This window comes from Phocoena sinus, chromosome 7 (genome assembly GCF_008692025.1).
Source record: "Phocoena sinus isolate mPhoSin1 chromosome 7, mPhoSin1.pri, whole genome shotgun sequence".
NCBI lineage: Eukaryota > Metazoa > Chordata > Mammalia > Artiodactyla > Phocoenidae > Phocoena > Phocoena sinus.
This window is the reverse complement of record NC_045769.1, coordinates 109,975,763-109,990,768: the sequence shown is the minus strand read 5'-3', so window position 1 is coordinate 109,990,768 and position 15,006 is coordinate 109,975,763. Positions and strand designations below refer to the sequence as shown.

General features: G+C 44.9%; 1 protein-coding gene across 4 annotated transcripts; it reads left to right on the top strand.

The window, feature by feature from the left end:
• Positions 1–1,235: 1,235 nt before the first annotated feature.
• On the top strand, positions 1,236–8,610 carry POLR2D (RNA polymerase II subunit D). 4 transcript variants are annotated; one of them, XM_032638399.1, is made up of 5 exons: positions 1,236–1,357; positions 2,663–2,705; positions 3,448–3,628; positions 5,964–6,059; positions 7,425–8,610. In XM_032638399.1, the coding sequence occupies exons 2-5, from the start codon at positions 2,669–2,671 to the stop codon at positions 7,501–7,503; spliced, it is 393 nt and encodes a 130-aa protein (XP_032494290.1). In that variant the 5' UTR covers positions 1,236–1,357; positions 2,663–2,668; the 3' UTR covers positions 7,504–8,610. The 4 variants fall into 4 exon arrangements, with proteins under 4 accessions (XP_032494290.1, XP_032494289.1, XP_032494292.1 ...); XM_032638400.1 differs by having other exon boundaries at positions 1,282–1,357; positions 2,588–2,705; XM_032638398.1 differs by lacking the exon at positions 2,663–2,705 and having other exon boundaries at positions 1,242–1,357.
• The last annotated feature ends 6,396 nt before the right edge of the window (positions 8,611–15,006 follow it).

Here is a 15,006-nt window from a genome sequence, read left to right as displayed (position 1 = left end):
CTCTGTGAAGCCCTGTTGGATGGATAGATGAGAGAAAGGGGCCTTACGCTGAGTTCAGGACCATTTCCCACACCCAGCTGCTGCACGTCCCCAGACTCCTCGGGACATCGGTCCACAGCTGTAATGGGCTGTGTAGGAAAGCCCTTCAAGGCGGTAATAAGCTCTAACCATACTATATAACCTGCCATTAATTCACCGGATACATTTCTTCTGGAAATACAGATACAAGGCAAGTTAACTTTGTGAAAATTATATTTTAAATCAAAGGAATACAGGAACATATTCTCGTCTGGTAATATCCTCATTCATTTTCTGTGAACAGAGTTCACATGATACCTAAACGTGGTTCACTCCGGAGCCAAGTAGTGCACTGTGATTATTTCCTTCATTGTACAGCCATCTGTTTTCTCTCAAGTTGGAAACTTTTTCATTTGCTTACTTATCTTTTTTTTTTTGCGGTTCGCGGGCCTCTCACTGTTGTGGCCTCTCCTGTTGCGGAGCACAGGCTCTGGACGCACAGGCTCAGCGGCCATGGCCCACGGGCCCAGCCGCTCCGCGGCATGTGGGATCCTCCCAGACCGGGGCACGAACCCGTGTCCCCTGCATCGGCAGGCGGACTCTCAACCACTGCGCCACCAGGAGAGCCCCTGCTTACTCTTCTAAGTATCATCCAAATGTTCCAACAGGCCTCTCAATATCACCATCCACATGTTGAGAGGTATTGGAAAAGTCCCACTACAAATCAAACATTTTAAATGCTTAAGGCATTGTAAGAAATTACAGTGTATGTTTTCGGAGTCACCTACCCAGCTTCCCATCAACGACAGTTCCTTGGGTCGGTCAGCGCGTTACTGCATCTCATCTAATCCTTCCCTACGCCCTGGGAAGCAGGTATCCTCATCCACACTTCACCGGTGAGTTAGCTGAGGCTCAGAGAGGCCAAGTGACCAGTCTCCACGACGCGCGGCGAAAGGCGTACTGGAGAAGAGAAGGACGGTTTCTCCGGCAGCGACCATAGCAAGATGCCCCTCGGCCCTCCGGGAACCCCCGCGACCTCGCGGCTCTGGCCTGTCTCCGCTTCCTTAAGGGAAGCTCAAGGACGCTGCAAGTCCCCTCGGCCCCGCCCGCCCCGTCGGGGTCCCGCCCACCCACCGAGGCCCCGCCCACCGCTGGACCCGCCCATCCCCAATGGAGCCCCGCCCCGTCTCCAAGACCACGCCCCTTCCTGGCCGCGGCTCGGAGCTTCCGCTTCCGGCGGTGTGGGCTGCGGTGCGCGGCGAGACGATGGCGGCCGGTGGCGGTGATCCGCGGGCTGGCGACGTAGAGGAGGACGCCTCACAGCTCATCTTTCCCAAAGGTGCGGCCTGGGGCTGCCGGAGTGTCCCCGTGGTCCTGCGTGGTTGCCGCAGGCCTGGGCAGGCGCGGCGAAGGGCAGGGAGGAGGGGGATGTGGGCCGGCAGGGCAAGGTGCCGCGGGAGCGGGCCAGCCGGAGTCCACGCCTGCAGCCCTGGAGCCGTCGGCGCCCAACTCCACACTGACCCTGGGCGGCCTCTTGCTCCTGTTTAAGTAGTTTGTTTTATCCGATAAGCTGTGAAGTGCTGGAGGGATGTGTCAAAGATAAAGCTGGCACTAAAGGGGAAAGGACAGATTTTAATCAGTAATATACTATTGCAGTGGGACAGAGTCAAGCGTGGACTCATCTAAACTTCGATCTGTAAAGGTGACTGGGCATATTAAAGGGAGAATGAAGGAATAAGGAGCGGAGTGAGCGGGGCCTCAGTAGGGTCGGGGAAGTGAAAAATTACGAAAAGCGGGAAGCGGGGGGTTGGTCCATTTTGAAACCCCTTTGGATTTGTTAACTGGCGTTTAACTCCTACCCTCCCACACCCCTCGCTCTGGGCTGGGAGACAGGGGCCCTGTCTTCAAGTGTTGGCTGGAACAAACAGTAAGTTATTTTGGCAGCCTTCAGTTTTCATAAATAGCCACTGTAAAGAGCTAGAGTCATCCCAGGGTTGCGGCCTGGAGCTATTAGAAATCTTGTTAGTGGTTTAAATGCATTTATTTTATTTTTATTTATTTTTGGCTGCATTGGGTCTTCGTTGCTGCATGTGGGCTTTCTCTAGCTGTGGCGAGCGGGGACTGCTCTTCGTTGCGGTGCGCGGGTTTCTCATTGCGTTGGCTTCTCTTGTTGCGGAGCACGGGCTCTAGGCGCGCGGGTTTCAGTAGTTGTGGCACGTGGGCTCAAGAGCTGTGGCACACGGGCTTAGTTACTCCGCGGCATGTGGGATCTTCCCAGACCAGGGATCGAACCGGTGTCCCCTGCATTGGCAGTCGGATTCTTAACCACTGAGCCACCAGGGAAGCCCTCGTCAAGTTTCTGTGGACCAAAGTTGAGTCCTTGGGGAGAAGAGGACGACAGGAAAGAGCCTGGAGTTTGGTCAGGGAGAGAATCTTTGTCAGATGGCTGGGAGTAAAGCGCGTTTTGCTATCAGAGAACTTCCTCTTTGCAATGTGATGTGCTTAATTTGTAATTTAAAAACCCAGAATAAGTAGAAAGCTTGAGATTTTAAAGTATCATATCTTACAGGTACTGGAAAGCACAAAATAAGTGGGGGAAGCCTTAACAGTACCCTCCTTTTAAAAAAAATTACTATATCCACAGTAAAACATGAAATTCCACACCTTTTCACCCAGAGGAAATGACCGTAAGTAGTTTAGTCTTATGCTTCCAAACTGTGCTCATTTGTAAATATATACTTACACACTTTATTCTTTGCAAAAATAGAATTATGCTATAGAGATCATACAGCTTTTTAAAAATTTGATGATATATTGTGTGGAACTGTTCTACTCTTTCAAAGGGCTAGGTAGTACTTAATGGTTGTACCATAATACTATTTATCTGTTGATAGACATATAGGTTGCTTCTAGTATTGTATTTTATAGACTCAAGGTGTAATACTCCCTTCCATAGGATAGCTTCATGGAAGTTTTGGGCATAATGGAAATATATGTTTGTTTTCTTTTTTATGGTGTAATAACTAAGAGGGAGATGGTTTTCTTAATTTCATGATAAATTAAACCAGTTTTTCATATTTAGGTTTTGTCTAGGTACTTTTTATTCAGGTTTTTGTTTGTTTATTTGTTTTTTAAATGCTGTACAGTTAGAAATTCCCTGGTAGTCCAGTGGCTAGGACTCGGCGCTCTCACTGCCGGGGACCCCGAGTTCAATCCCTGGTCGGGGAACTAAGATCCCACAAGCCACGCGGCATGGCAAAAAAAAAAAAAAAAAAAAACCTGAAAAATACTGTACAGTTGTGGGATATTGAAGCCTCTGGATTTCTGCAGGGACAGAGACTTGCTGATAGTCTCAAAGGCAAAAGAAACGTTTAGAAGCTGACTTTTGGAGGAATATTTTCAGCTGACATTTATGCTTCTCACAAATAGAGTTTGAAACAGCTGAGACACTTCTAAATTCAGAAGTTCATATGCTTCTGGAGCATCGAAAGCAACAAAATGAGAGTGCAGAGGATGAACAGGAACTTTCTGAGGTCTTCATGAAAACTTTAAACTACACAGCCCGTTTCAGTCGTTTCAAAAACAGAGAGACCATTGCCAGTGTACGTAGGTGAGTGCTAAAAGTTTTATTAATCCAGACTATTAGACATCTGCACGTAGAATGCTGTCGCCGCCTCCCCTGCTCCTCCCCGCCACCCCTTGGGCATCATCCGTACGATTAATGTAAGTAAAATAATGTCTTCGTCAAATTTTTGAAATAGCTTATATGGTCAAAACCCTCCTTGGCCACCTTTTGCTGTACCCCAAATCCCAGTTACCTCCCTGCAGAGTGACTGCTGTCAGAAGTTTGTTGTTAGCCCTGCAGAGCGTGTTCCATACATTGGCATACACACCATAAACACACAGCATTGTTTTATTTTGCTTTTTTCTTCTTTTAATAAAGTGGGCTTATTTATTTATTATTTCCCTGATGTGTCCTAGAGATCTTGCTATGTTAATAAATATAAATCAGGAGGGCTTCCCTGGTGGCGCAGCGGTTGAGAGTCCGCCTGCCGATGCAGGGGACACGGGTTCGTGCCCCGGTCTGGGAGGATCCCGCGTGCCGCGGAGCGGCTGGGCCCGTGAGCCATGGCCGCTGAGCCTGCGCGTCCGGAGCCTGTCCTCCGCAACGGGAGAGGCCACAACAGTGAGAGGCCCGCGTAACGCATAAAAAAAAAAAAAATCAGGAGCATTCTTTCTGGATCTTTGCTTGACCATTCAAAAGGTGACAGGCTTTTAGCATTTTTTCCTAAGGCATTGCTTCTCAAATCGGTTGGATGTGCTCTGGGAAACAGTGAGGTGCTGGGGTATATAAGAGGCCCCAGGGAAAACAAGAGCTGTTTTAGCATTTCTTTGATTTCTTCGAAGATGAACATTATCTCATGTGAACTAGATAATCATTTGATGTTCTGATATAATTTGAGCCACTAGAGAAGTCCATTTTTATAAACTGGGTGTCATCAGTGTTACTTGGTGGTATGGTTTTTTTTTTGTTTTGTTTTGTTTTGTTTTTTTCGGTACGTGGGCTTCTCACTGTTGTGGCCTCTCCCGTTGCGGAGCACAGGCTCCGGACGTGCAGGCTCAGCGGCCACGGCTCACGGGCCCAGCCGCTCCGCGGCATGTGGGATCTTCCCGGACCAGGGCACGAACCCGTGTCCCCTGCATCGGCAGGCGGACTCTCAACCACTGCGCCACCAGGGAAGCCCGGTGGTATGGTTTAAAACATTTCTGCATTAAAGCAAACAGATACCAGTATATTGTGAAGTAAAACAAATGATATATATGATCTCTTTTTTCTAATACTTTAGTTGTATTTATTTATTTTTATTATTTATTTTGGCTGCGCCACACGGCATGCGAGATATTAGTTTCCCGACCAGGGATCGATCGAACCCGTGCCCTCTGCACTGGGAGCTCGGAGTCTTAACCATTGGACCACCAGGGAAGTCCCTGAATTATTGAAATAAATCATGAGACTTAAATCCTTGCAGTTGCAGAAAGTCATTTGTGCCTATGCTCCCGAGTTGGTTGTGGGTACTTGTTTGCTACTCTGGTGAAATGTTTGAGAAGTACTGTCCTAAGGAAAAGCAAGTGGACAAAAAGATGTATATATGCAAATATTCTTCAGAGAGCTATTAATAATATTCACAGTTTTAAAAAAAACTAAATATTCAACAGTAATTAAATAAATTGTGGTAAATCCATTTGATAGACTACTATATATTTTTTGTTTGTTTGTTTGTTCTTTTCGGTACGCGGGCCTCTCACAGTTGTGGCCTCTCACGTTGCGTAGCACAGGCTCCGGACGCGCAGGCTCAGCGGCCATGGCTCACGGGCCCAGCCGCCCAGCGGCATGTGGGATCTTCCCGGACCGGGGCACGAACCCGTGTCCCCTGCATCGGCAGGCGGACTCTCAACCACTGCACCACCAGGGAAGCCCTTAGATACATTTAAAAGAGAATTTTCTTCAAGTCAAAAATAAATTTTCTTCAAGCCTGGTAGATGGGGGACATCTGACATCATGTGTTTGACATAAAATTAATAACAAAGGAAGCAAAGAACAGTGCGTAGGAAGAGCAAAGAGCAACAGAATAAATTCTTGGGGGAAAGCTTGTATAGTCCTCGAGGTACATAGCAGTTTCTCAGAAGTTATCATCGCAAGCATCCTCTGCCTTGGTGTGCTCGCCTCGCTTTCACTGTCTCTGCCTGATTTCGTTGTAGCTTCCTGTTCTCCAGGAAGAGGAACAGGAAGTGATTTGAAAGTGGGATTTTGCAGCAAACCTAACCATAATGGGAAGATTGCAAGTGCTTTATTTTTCCTCTTCCTTGCTAGCTACGTTTGATGCCCTTTTTCCTATTCATCATTGTTTGATTTTGTTTGTCTTGATTTTCTTCCCTGTGATCAGCTTGCTGCTCCAGAAGAAGCTTCATAAGTTTGAGTTGGCCTGTTTAGCCAACCTTTGTCCAGAGACTGCTGAGGAGTCCAAGGCTCTGATCCCAAGGTTAGGACTGGTTGTGAAAAGCTCTGTGTGTATTGGATAAATTCTTACAAGTAGAATTACTGTGTCTAAAAGCTGTGTGCATTTAAAATCTAGATAGATATCACCAACGTTGGATGAGTGCCTTTGTAATGAGATTGATGGTTTTATAGCACACCGATTGTTGGCAAAAATATGAAACAGCTGAAACTCTTGGTACACTGATGATAGGAGTGCAAATTAGTACAGTCACTTTGGAGAGCAGTTTGGCTACATCCAGTAAAGCTAAAGATGAATATACCCCATGACCCCAAATTCATTCCTGGGTACGTGTCCTAAAAGCAACGCATACGTAGTTTAAAAGAAGACATGTATTCCAATGTTTATTGCTGCATTGTTAGTGATAGCAAAAACTGGACAAGTCAAGACTGGAGAAATAAATCATTGTATGATCATATAATGTTTATTATGTAGCAGTGAAAAAACTAGTGAACTAGGACAACGTGGAACAATGTCAGCAAATGCCAAATTGAATTTTGAGTGAAAAAATTGCAGAAGGATACATACAGTACAATGCCATTTCTTTTTTTTTTTTTTTTTTTCCAGTACGCGGGCCTCTCGCTGTTGAGGCCTCTCCCGTTGCGGAGCACAGGCTCCGGACGCGCAGGCTCAGCGGCCATGGCTCAGCGGCCATGGCTCACGGGCCCAGCCACTGCGCGGCATGTGGGATCTTCCCAGACCGGGGCACAAACCCGTGTCCCCTGCATCGGCAGGCGGACTCTCAACCACTGCGCCACCAGGGAAGCCCTACGATGCCATTTCTTATAGTTTAAAACCAGTACTGCATATTGCTTGTAGATACATTTACATATACTATAGTAAATATTAATATAAAAGTACATGTAGGGATGATGAATACCACATTTAGGATAATGGTTACTTCTGGGGAAGGAAGAAAAGGAATTGGAATAGGGGAGCACACACAGAGCCATCGATTTGTGTCTGTCATATTTATTAAGAATCAAGGGGAGAGGGAACTCCCTGGCGGTCCAGTGGTTATAGGACTCCGTGCTTCCACTGCAGGGGGTCTGGGTTCAATCCCTGGTCGGGGAACTAAGATCCTGCAGGCCACACAGTGTGGCAAAAAAAAAAGGGAATCAGGTGGGGATAACTTTTAAAATGAGCTTATTTTCTATACCTTTTATATGTTTGAAGTACTTCATAATGTTTTTTAAAGGAAAGAAGTAAGAGTTGAAATGTAAAGGTGTCAGTGTTTAGGGGTAAGCGGAGAGGTGGGCCAGTGGTGCTCGAAGATTAGCACGTACGAAAGGAGAGGGCGGGGAACACTGTCGCTTGCGACACTCACTTTTTTTGTTTTCCTTCTTGTAGCCTGGAGGGGCGGTTTGAAGACGAGGAGCTACAGCAGATTCTTGATGACATCCAGACCAAGCGCAGCTTTCAGTATTGATCTCCAGATACCACTGCTGCTGGGGGAGCCACATCACATCCCCAGCACAGCGCCGCTGGCCCAGGATCCAGGGCTGACTTGCACAGAAAATCTATTGCAGAAGACACTTGGGCTTCCTTTGGATAGAACAACCCAGTGCTTGGTCTTGGTTTAGGTTGCTGTTTCAGGCTCGACCGTTGGACGCTGATGGCCAGCATAACCTTGGAGAGGCCTTGCAGTGGCTGCCTGAGCTTGCCTCTGGGAAGGGTGAGGTGGGGTGATGTGCATCTAAGCCACACTGCTGACGCCTCACATCATGGTCTTTGGCCCTTGTGTTATTTTTGATTCCTACTATTTCATGTTTTAATTTCAGCGTGTTCATAGTTTTTGAAGCTATACTAGAACATGTAAAACTGGTATGGGAAACAGTCTCACCTAAATGCAAAAAGAGCAATTAAACGAGACCCGTATCGTTCTTTGAAATTCTTAAAGAGAGGATGATAGCGCCTTGGCGTCATCGTGCTTAACCAGGAGACAGGGAAGAGGCTGCCGTGAAGAGTAGTTACACCTGAGGGTCACTGCTGAGCGCTGTGGGGCACACAGCCTTGAGATGGACAAGTACTGTGCCTTTCTTCTTGGATTGCTGCACAGCATAGATTTGGAGTAAGTGGTCTTTAAGCACTAACTTTGTCACTGCCACATTCACATTTTTCCTTGCTGGGCCAGATGTTGAAGGAGTGAGCACTTCATAGTGTCCTCATATGGGGCATCGTGTCCAAACCTCTGGCCTCCTGCTTAGCAGCAGGTGTTCTGGGATGGAGGAGACGTAGAAGGAGGGCGCCTGCCACTTCCCGAGCCACTACAGTGGCCTCACTCCATCTGAGGCTGGTTGCGGAGAAAACACTTTAAACACTGCGGCTCTGAATTTTCTGAAGGGAAATATGCCTGTTTTCTTCACAATTTGGTGATTTTTCTTTGAGGCACTTGTTGGCTCCAAGTGAATTCATGGTCCAGAGAAAAGGCTGGGGAAAGAACAAAGCTGGCTTTAAAAGTCAAGGTTGTTTTATGTCAGCTGCTGACTAAGGCAAAGATAAAATTTCTTTAATAAAGTCTCAGTTTCTGAAATGACATGGTTTCTGAGTCACCAATATTCTTGATCATTATTTGAAGGAAATGTCATTCATACCTCAATTAAAGAAGCATTTGAGGAAATAATCTTTTCATCCTTGGGCAACTTTACTTCTTTGAGACTCAGTGTTCTCAATTGTAAAATGTGGATAATAGTTTCTATTCCACAGATGTTTATAAAGATTGAATGAGAAAATTATTAAAAAGAGCTATCGGTGTCTGACATACACTATACCCCAGTAAATGTTAGCTGTTATAGTCAGCTTGCTTTGTAGAAATTAGTGCGAGGGGGACTTCCCTGGCGGTCCAGTAGTTAGGACTCTGCGCCTTCACTGCCGAGGCCCCTGGTTCGATTCCTGGTCAAGGAACTAAGATCCCACAAGCCATGTGGCACAGCCCCCAAAAATAAATAAATAAATAAATTAGTGCAAGGAATTGGTAGCATACCCACTGGTACTGGTATCAGACTATGAAAACAAACCCAACTGCCTACTCAAAGTCTGCAGAATTATCTTTTAAGAGAGTCAGTTCCATGGTTGGCATCAGGCAATGAAACAAAAAGAACAGGCCTGGATGGCAGACCCGAGCTGTAATCCAGGCCACGTGTGCTCGGTGGCAGGAGCAGGGCGGTGCTACCACCTCCACCGGGTGCCTGCCTGTGAGCCACCTGGGAGTATTAAACTGTGCAAAGTGCCTGGCATATAGTTAGGCACTAATAAATGGCAGGTAGTAAGGCAACTAGAAGCAGTTTAAAACAACAACAACTCATACTGGGGGATTACATGTAAAAGCAGCCTCATGCCATGTTACAGACTCAAAGCCTGGTCTGTGCCTTCTGGTCAGGGTTCTGTCTAGTCCTGGACAGCAGCTCACTGTCCAGTGAACAGGAGGCCCTGCAAAATCTTTAATCATCTGTGAAACATAGACTCACTGCACTGTTTGCAAAAGCAGAATTCAAAACAAAGATGTCGTAGGGGCTTCCCTGGTGACGCAGTGGTTGAGAATCCGCCTGCCAATGAAGGGACACGGGTTCGAGCCCTGGTCTGGGAGGATCCCACATGCCACGGAGCGGCTGGGCCCGTGAGCCACAACTACTGAGCCTGCGCGTTTGGAGCCTGTGCTCCACAACGGGAGAGGCCGCGACAGTGAGAGGCCCGCGCACCGCGAGGAAGAGTAGCCCCCGCTCGCCACAACTGGAGAAAGCCCTTGCACAGAAACGAAGACCCAACACAGCCAAAAATAAATAAATTAATTAATTAAAAAAAAAAGATGTCATGTTGTCAAAGCCTCACTTCACCAGAAAGCTACATTAACCAGAAAAGCTTTTCTGAAAGCTCTCGTCATCTTGGTTTTATAAAAATGTATTAAACTTGAGTCTTGAAAAAGCATTACTGGATGGGGCTTGAGCACAAGCCATTCTTATTAAAAATTATTGTTTTAAGCTTATTTCTAAAACCATTGAAGCCTGCACAAAGACTTCTGTGTGAATAATCATTGCAGCATTATTCATAATAGCCGAAAAGTGGAAACAATTCCCATGTCCACCAGTTAGTGATTTGATCAGCAAAGTCTGATACAGCCATACAGTGGAATACTTTTTAGCAATAAAAAGGAATGAACTAAAAAAAAACCCGAAGCATTGAGGCCCACAGGATATGCCAGTGGGGTGACATTTTTTCAATTTTTTATTGTGAAAAATTTTAAGCACAGAAAAGCCGAAAGTTTAGAGCATTGATCATACCTATGTTTTTCACCTGCATTTAACAGATGTTTGTCATATTTGCTTTATTAAATCTTTCTAGGAAGCATGCGAAAGCAGACAGCATGACGCTTCATTGAAAATTTAAGCATGCATTTTTAAAAATACACTTTCCTCTGTTAAGTACAACTGTTGCACTTAGGAATATTGACAAGAATTTCCTGATAACTTAATATTCAGTTCAAACTTCTCCTGAGGAGGGTTCTGGGCCAGTAGTCAGTCCCAGTGTTGGTATAATTTAGTATATAAAATCAATCGTCATTAAGGATCTAAACTGACACTTATGAGAAATATTGAAGAAATACATGTGGCTACTGCCCTCAAGTTGCTGGACGAAAATACCCGTTTGCAACCCCTAGGTGAAAAGTGGGCCTAGACAGAGTTCAGGCCCTAAACAGTGATGCGTAATGTGTCTGCCTGTGGCTCTCCGTGCCTGTTCCTTCAGCAGCAGCAGGAGGGCAGTTTGGGACTAAACAGGCAGAAAGTGTGAGTGGCGACAGCAGGGTGAAGGTAGGTCTGTCTACTGGAATCACGTTCAGACTTGGGTTCTGTGCGCCTCGCTCCCTTTGCGTGGCTCCCAGGGGGTGCTAAGTAGTGAGTGTTGAGTAAATACACTGCCCCCGTTTGCCGAAGGTCGACTTGGAGTGCAGGGAGAACGAGAATGTACCTGAAATAATACAGTTGAAGGAGAGGACTTTGTGATGGGGTGGGGGGGAGGTGGGGAAGCAGCCCAGAAGACACCTGGGAATTTTGGAAGACAAGGCAGAGCTGCCCAACAGAACTTTCTGCAAGGTAGGAATATTCCTTATCTGCACTGTCCAGTGTGGTGGCTGCCTGCCACAGGTAGCCCTGGAGCACTTGAGGCTAGTGTCACTGGATTGAGGAACTGAACTTAAGTAGACAGCAACACAGAAAGAATTGGTCACATAGGCTAGTTTCCATTCAGTCAACTTTCCAGCTGTCTCAATTGGGATAGAGGCATTTACAGAACTGGCTGTGCTTGAGCCTTCTTTGCAAGCACCTTTTATTTATGCATGCATGCATGCTTCGCCGGGTCTTAGTTGCAGCATGTGGACTCTTCGCTGCAGCTTGCGGGATCTAGTTCCCTGACCAGGGATCGAACCCAAGCCCCCTGCACTGGGAGTCTTAACCACCGGACCACCAGGGAAGTCCCATGAACCGTAAATTTAGATAGTCATATGTAGCTAGTGGCTACTGTAGTGGACAACACAGCTCTTAGCTCCCAACACAAATGTCCTGCAAACCACTGAGCGTTACAGCAAGACTGACCGTGCTCACAGGAGGAGAAGTAATAATGGGAGAGCATTCATCCAAATGGGGTCCCCAGAGTTTGGAAGTCTAAAGATGTATATCACTTTCTGTGTTTCACTGAATCCAATTTTTGTGTATAATACAAATTCTCTTTTTAAAAATCTGCCTCTTTAGTACTCATGCTCAAGGACAAAATTATGAAGGCTGTTTTAAGGAAACATTTGGGAATAGTGAAAAGATGAATGCCTCATCTTGTGGTGAGAACCTCTTTCCTAATTAATTCTGCCTTTTCAGTAGGCTGATAACTTGTACGTTGAATTTAAAAAAGCAAATCTCCAAGGTTTATTACCTTTTAAGGCTTCTGATATTTATATTTTGTAATTCTACTAATAAATATGGTCCAGGCACAGGATACTCCCGGATTCACAGACTGATGTCCTCCTTTTAAATTCAGACTAACCTCTACCTCCTGAGCCATATCAACACCAGCCCGTGGCTGCATGTGTCCTAAATACATTCCCCTTGTTAATAGGGAACTTAACAGTTCTCCATATTCAAAGGCAATTGAAATTAGAAGATATTTGACAAGCAATACTTTCTATACTTAATGATAGAAGAAATGAAAAAGACTTGATTACATAATTTTAAATTGTGTAAAATCACTAGAAAGGCAATTGAGAGAACATTTATAGCAGAGAAGACGAGCAAAGGGTGAAGATGTTTATAAAGAGCTTTTAAAAATAAATTTTAAAATCTTAGGACCCCAATTTCAAAAAGGATAAAGCATATCGACACAAGTTACATCCAATTACCAAATTAATGGGGAAACGTTCACCCTAATTAGTTTTCGAAGGTATCTAAAATGAGGTGATGTTTTTCTCATTAAAAATGTACAAAAGGGGCTTCCCTGTTGGCGCAGTGGTTAAGAACCCGCCTGCCAATGCAGGGGACACGGGTTCAAGCCCTGGTCTGGGAAGATCCCACATGCCGCGGAGCAGCTACGCCCGTGTGCCACAACTACTGAGCCTGCGAGCCACAACTACTGAATCCCATGCTCCGCAACAAGAGAAGCCACCACTCACCGCAACTAGAGAAAGCCTGTGTGCAGCAACAAAGACCCAATGCAGCCAAAAATAAATAAAATAAATTTATAAGAAAAAAATGTACAAAAGAATGCCCTCTATTTACATGTAGTGAGCAACTTCTTTGTGTCAGTTGCTATTCTGTACACATGAGGATACAGAGACAAAGAATTCCAGCTTTCAGAGTGCTGCCTCAGTGGGACAAATAAAAACATACTTCGTGTTTAAAGTCTTTACACTCCTGAGTAATACAAGGACCACAAAATCAGGACTTCCCTGGTGGCGCAGTGATTAAGAATCCGCCTGCCAATGCAGGGAACATGAGTTCACTCCCTGGTCCGGGAATATCCCACATGCCGCAGAGCAACTAAGCCCATGTGCCAGAACTACTGAGCCTGTGCTTTAGAGCCCACGAGCCACAACTACTGAGCCCGGGTGCTGCAACTACTGAAGGCTGAGCGCCTAGAGCTCATGCTCCGCAACATAAGAAGCCACGCACCGCAACGAAGAGCGGCCCCCACTCGCTGCAACTAGAGAAAACCCACGCACAGCAACAAACACCCAATGCAGCCAAAAATTAAAATAAATAAAAATTAAAAAACAAAGGACCAACAAAATCACCCCTCAGCACCCACTCCCACCTCTCTTTATGCTTTTTTTTTTTTTTGTCCAGGACTTCAGTTTGACTCTGTTTTTAATTACCCCCAACACACACACACACACACACACACACACACACACACACACACACACACAATGTTTTACAGTCAATGCAGAGATTTATCCACTTTTTTTTCTGATTTTAAAATTTATTATAAGGTTATAGTCTCAAGACAAAGTGATATGGGTAAAGGGTAGAGAAATAGATCAGTGGAACAGAATAGAATCCACAAGAGACCCATACATATATGATTAAATGATTTTAGATGACGTTGCTAGGGCAATCGCACTGGAAAATGAAAGCTTTTTTTTTTCAGGAAATAACTTTTAATTTTATACTGTAGTATAGCTGATTAACAATGTTGTGTTAGTTTCAGGTATATAGTAAAGTGATTCAGTTATACATACATATGTATCTATTCTTTTTCCACATTCTTTTCCCATTATCCACATTTTTACCAACTTACTTGCTCATTGTTGCATCTATGCATCTCCCCTTCCTCCTGGGTTCAGTTTTATTTTTCACAAAGCTGCTCCTTTGGTAGTTTTTGAATAAGAGTACGGGAGTAAACATTCTCAGCCTTTCTTTGGCCAAATATGTCCTTCACCCTGATTTTGAGTAGTAGTTGTAGAATTACATATTCTACATAGACACTAACTTTCCAGAGTACTTTGAGGATGCTATTTGTTTCTGGTAAGATTTCTGACAGTCTTAATGTTCCTTTGTAAATAATCTGTTTTTCTAGTTGCTTTCTTTCTTGTTTTTTGTGTTTTATAATTTCACTACAAGGTGTCTAGGAATGGATTCAGTTTTATTTACTCTCTTTGGGAATTGTGTTGCTTCTGCCTGTGGATTCATGTCCTCTGTGATTTGGGGCAGTTCTTAGTTGTTGCCACTTTAACTGCACCTTCTCTCCATGCTCCCTCCTCTCTCCCTCTTGATTTTTTTTTTTTTTTGGCTGTGCTGTGCCTTTCCTCAACCAGCTTCTGGGATCTTGGTTCCTCAAACAGTTGCCTGGGGCACTGGACCGCCAGGGAATTACCCACAGAGGTTTTTTTTAACAGCTTTTTTGTAGTGTAATTTACATACCATTAAAGTTCACTCATTTAGAGTTTACAAATTAATGGTCTTTAGTATATTCACAGAACTGTGAAGCCATCACAACAGTCTAAGTGTAGAACATTCCATTATTTCAAAGAGAAGCTTGTACCATTATCAGTCACTTCCCCTCCCCTATTCCCACCCTCCCCAGCCCTGTCCACTGATTCTTATTTGACTATAGTTTTCTATTTCATGTATTTCAACTCGGGTCCAAATCAGAGTGTTCTTTTTTCCATAGTGTCTTGTTCTTTCATCGTGGTTTCTATTTCTCCTTTCATAACTTAAGACATATTTAATTTATATTCTCTTTCAGACTGGTTATCTCAAGTTCTTGTTCTCCATTTGTTTTGTAATTATTTTGATCTTTAATGGGGACTGCTTTTACTACGGAAATGTGCCTGCGTTTGTTTGTAGGAGTGCTAACAGAGGGGTCCGCACTTCTCCCAGGCCTGTAGTATCAATAGCCTGGGATTACTTCTTCCAATAATTTCTCAGCTTAGGGATTCCTACAACATGGAACA